The 7,500-nt window shown below is 34.2% G+C and overlaps 1 protein-coding gene across 1 annotated transcript in view; it reads right to left on the reverse strand.

Moving 5' to 3' along the window:
* LOC127065159 (acetylcholinesterase-like) overlaps positions 1-7,500 on the reverse strand; it is a 152,717-nt gene that overhangs the window by 13,323 nt on the left and 131,894 nt on the right. Inside the window, exons 4-6 of the mRNA XM_050997151.1 lie at positions 6,980-7,143; positions 2,328-2,485; positions 1-653 (exon numbers count right to left, since the gene is read on the reverse strand). The exon at positions 1-653 is cut by the window's left edge and continues 13,323 nt beyond it. Coding sequence (XP_050853108.1) covers positions 490-653; positions 2,328-2,485; positions 6,980-7,143 — 486 coding nt within the window. The 3' untranslated portion in view covers positions 1-489. The remainder of the gene's footprint in view (positions 654-2,327; positions 2,486-6,979; positions 7,144-7,500) is intronic.

Raw genomic sequence — 7,500 nt, forward strand, 5'->3', positions numbered from 1 at the left:
AGATCTACGCCGAAAAAGAACTTTTTTTTTTTCTTTTTCTTCTTCTTCTTTTGCTCTTTTCTTTCTCTCTCAATCTCACGCTCTCTCACTCTCTCATTCTCGCTCTATCTATCTATAATATCTATCTATTTATCTATCTATCTATATATCTATCTATCTATCTATCTATCTATCTATCTATCTATCTATCTACCTATCTTTCTTTCTTTATTTATTTCTTTCTTTTTTCTTGCTCTCTTTCTTTTTCTTTCTTTTTCTTTCTCTATATTTAAATGTTTCACAACACTCTTTATCAGTGATGGTCTCTCTTTCTCTCTCTCTCTCTTTCTCTCTTTCTTTCTCTCTGATTAGATATAACTTCCCTTCGGCTCTCCCTCGCGAGTAAAAATCTCGGATCCACGTCTCTTCGTAAATTATAGCGAATTAAACTGCCATATTGACGTAGAACTCGGTGCCAATTTCGAGTTTGATCAGAAAACTTGAAGTCGGTTAGCCGTTAACGAGACGTAGAGACATCATCCAAAGAGACGTCACGGTAGCCGCCAATAAAATAATAATATCTTCGATATTCCGCATTCGATAAATATGTCGATCGGCCCCGCTCGCTGATACGCTTGACGCTATCACGCTCTTGCAAGCTTCCGGTGCTGGATCTAGAAAAAAAAAAGGTTCAATTTTCGACGTAGGATATTAACCACTGTCACCCGTTAAATAGATAAAAGAGAAAGGAAAAGAGAGAGAGAGAGAGAGAGGGTTGATTTTCAGGGAGATGATGGTGAAGTGAGTTTTAATATGCTAATGCGAAGATCCTGTCTCGTTCATCTCAAAGATAAAACAGAGAGGATTTCTATCCACTTTCTTTGCTGCCTTTTTTTTCAAGAAAGAGAGAGAGAGAGAGAGAGAGAGAGAGAAAGTGGGAGAGAAAAAAAGAAAAAACTGAATATTTCATTTTATTCTTTCTCTCTTTCTTTTCTTTTATTACTATATTTTTTTTCTTCTTCTTTGGTCAAAGGAATAAGACAAACGATGTAATAATTAACGTTTTTAATTGGAATATCCGATAGCTGATTTTATTCTTTTTGCAATTTATACGTATAATATATATTCGCAATTTATTTATTTCATTTGATTTAATATAATATTAATTCAAATTCCCGGGCATCTTTAGTTTCTTATATTCGTTATGAGTTTTCTTATCTTCAAAGGAAAAAGAAGAAAATAAAGTAATTATCGATTACACGATATTTGATATAGCAAAATGATTGTTGAAACTGGGACTCGAGAATTTTCGAACGTATCTATTTATATAGTCACTTACTACTTTGGAATGTTTCCATGAACGAGAGCTCGTCGTAAACGTTCATCTCGTTGAGCAAACAATTGACTCCCATTTAATTCGAAATTTACCGAATAAACAAAAATATGGAATTGCATCTACGCGTTTGGTCGAACGAAATGAGGCTATATATATCTATCTATCTATCTATCTCTCTCTCTCTCTCTCTCTCTTTATTTATCGTTATCGAAGCTTCTGGCATCGACCATTCGATGAAAACGAAATGGAGATTTAATCGAGAAAACAGGTAGTCCGTTGATAAAAGAGAGAGAGAGAGAGAGAGAGAGAGAGAGAAAGATAGAACAAAAAATAAAAAGATAATTTCGGTCGTCAGCAAAAGATCGATAGATCGAAATTCATTAATGTTCGTTAAGGTTCGTTAAAGGAATGGGGAAATGATCGATTTGGCAATCGATTACGGAATGAATAAAAAAAAAAAAAAAAGAAAGAAAATATGTGAGACCAGATTTTGATGAATCTCTGCAAGCTTTGAATTCGCAATGAATTAATTTGGTCTGCCAGTTTGACGACGTTTTTACGAGGAAGGTAAATGTACAAGAAGAAACAGAAAGAGAGAGAGAGAGAGGGAGAGAGATAGAGATAGAGAGAGAGAGAGAGAGAGAGAGAGAGAGAGAGAGAGAGAGAGAGAGAGAGAGATAGAAGGAAGTGTGTTAGCAACGGTAGCAAAAGCAGCAATGTTGCAAAGTTCTTTCAAGGGTTAAGGTAATTGTTAAGGTAATTTAGTGAGGATCGTTTAATCCTTTATCCTCAGTAGCATGCAAAAGGACAAAGAGGGAAAGACGTGACAATTTGAGCGTAAAATAAACGTCCTTACGAAACGAAAGGTTTCGACGAGTTTTCCTACGGTAGAAAATTGAATAGAAGGAGAATCGTGTTGACTACGGCACGTAAACTCTCTGTTCACTCTCTCTCTCTCTCTCTCTCTCTTTCTCTGTGTGTGTGTGTATGTGTGTATGTGTTTCGTACATACCAGGTACTCCTTTGAGTCGCGGTAGAAACTCGTTCCAAAAGGCGCAGGACGTTGTGCGCAGTCCCTTTCCTAGGCCACTTTTCTCAGCGTTAAAAATGAAATATTCTGGTCGATCCCTCGAATATGGCGGCCATTCCGACTCGTCGTTCGTTGGTTTCCTGTAGGAAATAATTCAACGTACGTTAAAACGATCTCTTTCTCTCTCTCTTTCTCTCTCTTTCTCTTTCTCTTACATCGTAACATTATATCAGATCTGTTCTCATTTCGTAATAAGAAAGAATGATAAAAACGAAGACGTCGCTATAGAGAATCCTAATGAAAAAGATAAAGCAAGTAGGTATCTACGTTGAAAGGTATCGTTCTTTTACCTAGGACATCGTTTGTTTTATCTTTTTCGTTTCTTTTTATCTTTCATTCATTCGTTCTTCTTCTTTTTCTTCTACCACAACTTTGATCATTTAGAATCGCGATCGGAGTGACCATAGTTTTTCTTTATCGTTGAAAAAATATTTGTTATGACTTAAAAATAAAAAAGAAGGGTAGAAAAGTCAAACGCTCGTCCTCCTCAGTCATTAAAATCGACGTCTAAAATAATTCATCGAGATTTTTGGGGGATGTAATCTTTGTGAAATATTTCACGAGGACGACGTTCGAGATGAATAATAGTCGATATTAAATATTCCAAATTTGCTGATCTAAATTGAACACGATCGATTATTAAAAGGATAAAGTTAACCACAGCGAGTTTGTGAGATACGATCGTTAAGGAAAAGCTTGAAACTTTGTAAACGGGAAGAAGGTAGGAGACGCCAGTAAACATACTCGAAGGCATCAAAGACGTTCTTCGATCTTTTTGATGGAGAAGCTTTAAGATTGGAGGGAAACGGGAAGGAGTAAGAAGAGGAGGTGGAAGAGGAGGTGGAAGAGGAGAGGGGATGAAATAGAGTTCGTGCGTGCGTGCCATGGCATATGGATCGATAAAGTCGAACAGTAGAATACTTTGTGCTCGAGAAAAATTCGAACCATCTTCGTTGATCTCAGCTATGTTATTTGGGCTCGAAATGATTAGGTTTTTAGGTTGGATACTATGGAAAAGGAATGTTCGAAAATTGCTTTTCTTTTGGTTACTTGGATGAGCTTTTCATTGGAAGAATCGAACGATTACTATACGAATGATTATATCCTACGACTATATCTCTCTTTCTCTCTTTCTTTGTGTGTGTGTGTGTGTGAATATGGTACGTTTAGTAGATGTCACGTGTCGTATGTGTGGGAGGTATTCAGTTCGCGAAACGGAACACGGAGAACGTGGGGTTTCATCAGTAGAGCAATCAGAACCTCGTGGCTTTGCTTCGATTTAGACAGCTTTGGTTAATTTCAAGAGTAAACACTTGCAACTGGGAAACAGGAGTGAGGAATGCCACGAAATTCCAACTCTACTGGCTCTTGGTGTATCGATTATCTCGACTGTGAACTATGTCTCTCTCTCTCTCTCTCTCTCTCTCTCTCTCTGTGTGTGTATATATGTGTAAGAGAGAAAGAAGAAAGCGTTTGTACGTTCGATTACTCGAGAGATAGTTTCGTTTCTTCGCTAATAGAAGATTGCTACGAACGAAACTAACAATTCGTTCGCTTTTAAACTTGCGAGATAAGTTCTAAATCGGGTTTCTTCCAAAAAAAAAAAAAAAAACAAAGGAAAGAAAAGAGATAGAGAGAGAGAGAGAGAGAGAGGTAAAGGGAGAGAAGAAAGAAGAAAAAAAAACGAAAAGGAAGAAAAAAATAACAGAGATTAGATTGGATTAAACGAATTCATTTGTTACGAGCGAATAATTGAACGATATCCTATTTGATCGATTGTAAAGATCGTTTGATCTCCAGATCGATCCATTCGTTTATCTCTCGATTTTACCAACTCCCGTCACCCATCTCCATCCACCGTCAAGTACCGTCGATTCGTTGGAAATAGTTTTCTTTTCTTTTCTTTTCTTTTCTTTTCTTTTCTTTTTTTTTTCTTTTTTTTTTCTCGGTTACGTACACAATCTTATCGCGATTATACTCGATTATTCTCGAGGAGACTATTATTTTTTTCCTTTTTTCACAACCATCGAGTTTCTCGCATTTGAATGACGCCACTCTCCTAGATACTTTATCCAATTTTTCTTTTCATTCGTTTCAGCGTTCTTCTATCATTAATCATGCTACTTTGTACGATAAAACGTGTCGATCGATAGAAAGCAGGGAAGTATGAGAGAGAAAAAAGAAAGAAAGGAAGAAAGAGAAGAAAGGAAATGTACTTAAGTCTTTTGTATATATATATATAATAATCGGAACGCGTCATTTTTCGTTAACGAAATCAACGCCGAAAATGATTACTTTGATGAAAAAGTCAAGTGTTTGTTACTCCATAAATTAAATCTATTAAAATTAATCGATCAAAATTATTTATATACTCTCGCGAAGATTCGTTCGATAATTTTTCATTGAACTAATCGATCTTCTTAGATTTAATCTGTTTTTTTTTCTGTTTTTTTTTTTTCTTTTTTCTTCAAAAGAAAGTAATCACTTCAATCGAAATAATAATTCGTAAAATCGTATGTTCGCGTGCGACCGATGATAAAACGTCGTATTAATTAAACGTCGAAAGTAAAGTAAATACAAACGTTCGTTTCTAATCGTCGACCTTTATTATTGTCTTTATTATTGTTTCTAATGGTCTACCTTTCTATTCTATAACGTACTCTGGAGTATTATTTTCGTAATAGATCTAAGAACGTAAGGACGAATGTTTCGTGAATCAAGTAAATAATAGTATATTATATAAACATGGATAGAGACAAAGGGGGTCGAAGAAGGGGAAATTTACATTGGCAAATAGAAGCTTCCGACGATTCATTTTCACGAAATCTCTCAACGAGAACTTATAGTTGGTAGGTTGCTCCGTTAGTAACACGTAGTATCACTACGTTAGTGACCGGACACAGTTAATTCTGATGCAGGGTAACAGGACATCGCTGGGATAGTAATCCCTTAAAGCTTCCATTTTGGAACAGTATCGTGGATAAGCTCTCGACGAAGTAAACCATTCGAAGTTGGGATTCGTTATAGATACGAAACATATCTATTTATATCTATATACACACAACATATACATACATACACACACACACATATATATATATATATATATGTCAACACATATGTGCGTATTAAACATACTTACGTTCGTACGTACGTGTATATATATATATATTAGTATATACATATGTATTAGACATATACAGAAACGTATCTACACGCTCTTGAATATATTCGAAGCCGTATCTTTCACAAAGTTCAAATTAGAGAAACTACCAAGCCACGAAGTAATGAAATATTTCAATAAATATCTATATTTCGTTTTACGTATACCGTTTCCTTTTTGAGTTTAAAACCAAGCAAACTTATATTGTTAATTAATCGACCATAAAGATTTGAGATGTTTGTTGCAGACCTTGAAGAGATAATCGTTCTTTGTCTTGAAGTAGATTATAATAGAATAGCGATTCGTGAGAATGGAAGATAAATATATATTTGGATATTTAACTCTCTCCCTTTGCGAGGATACCAGAACGATATATTATAATAAACTTATATCTCGATAAATTCGTGTCATTCTTTCTCGATGTTCTCCTTCTTTCTCTTCGAGGTGTAATGTTTCTTGCGATTTCTATTTTTGACTTTCTCTAACTCGTAAAAGATTTATGTATATACTTACTTGTCCCTTTAACTTTTTCTTCAGATTCTTTTTATCTTTTTTTTTTTTTTATGTTCCTTCACATCTTGCGTGAATTTTTTTTCTTTTCGTCTACTCTTTTTCTTTTCTTTTTATTTCTTTTTTTTTCTTTTCTTTTTTTTCTTTCTTTCGCATTACCCGAAATACCGAAATATATGCGTATATTGAAAGGAATATTCTCGTCGAATGATTTTATTCTCGGGGTTATATTTCTAACAATTGAATACCATAAACAATTGAATTTCGAATTAAACACAAAGTTTCGATTAATTTCAGTAGTACAGAGGAGGGTAGTCCTGGTCGCGCAAATTGCCGGCATACTTGGTCACGTTGTTTGTTGGAAAATTAAATACGGGCCTGGGAAATTTAAGTTACAGTACGTAGCAGACCTACGGTCATCCGTGTTATTATTTTTTTTTCCTTTTTTCTTGTTTTTTTCTTTTTTTTTTGCTCGCCTTTTCTTTTCATTTTTTTCCAGTCTTTTTGTTATTATTATTATTATTATTATTATTATTATTATTATTATTATTATTATTATTATTATTATTCTTTTTTTCGTTTGTTTCGTTTCCTTTTGTCCCTTTGAAAACTCACTTTTTCATTAACGAGTACGAATGGAAATGAAGACCTTTCCTTTTTTTCGCTTTTCGCGTAGATATTTTCACGTGAACGAAAAGTTTTGTTAATCTCGTTACTTTAGAAAAAGATCAATTTACAGTATACGCTCGCAGATATGTACGTGAATTTGTAATGAAACTTTTCTACTTTATTTCTTCTTTTTTCCACCACTCTTTTTATATATTTTCTATAGAGGGAAAGATAAACGTGAAACGCGAAGCCCGATTCGATAGATTGGGAAAATTTGAAAACTTCGACTTACCCATCGTAAGAGAATTGAGAGAAAATCTTGATCATTCGTAGGGAAAGGTCCCTCTCCTTATCGCTATACTTCAAGGACATATTCAGAGGATTTCCAAATACGTATTCGATCTCGTCACCGTGCATTACGCCCATCCATTCGCCCCAGAGATTGGTACTAGTCCTCTGTAATAAAACGAAAAATAATTCTTTTTCAACAAAATGTATCCTATCAATATAAATGTGCATTATTAAAGTCAAAATATAGATGAGAAAAAGAAAGAAAGGATAACAATCGTATCTCTTAAAAGAGAATTTCATTTACTCGATTAAATATAGAGACATTTTATTTCTTATTAAATTTTCTTTGCTATTACAACAGAGTATTTATTTGTAGATGATTTTGTTTAAAGAAAAACAAATTGTTTTCTTTTTATTTATTTTTTTTTTCTTTTTCTTTGGAAACATTAGAAATATTTTCAATAAAAGTCGTATGACTATACTCTCTCTCTCTCTCTCTCTCTTTCTCTGCCTTTCTGTCTC

This window comes from Vespula vulgaris, chromosome 7 (assembly GCF_905475345.1).
Source record: "Vespula vulgaris chromosome 7, iyVesVulg1.1, whole genome shotgun sequence".
Classification (NCBI taxonomy): domain Eukaryota; kingdom Metazoa; phylum Arthropoda; class Insecta; order Hymenoptera; family Vespidae; genus Vespula; species Vespula vulgaris.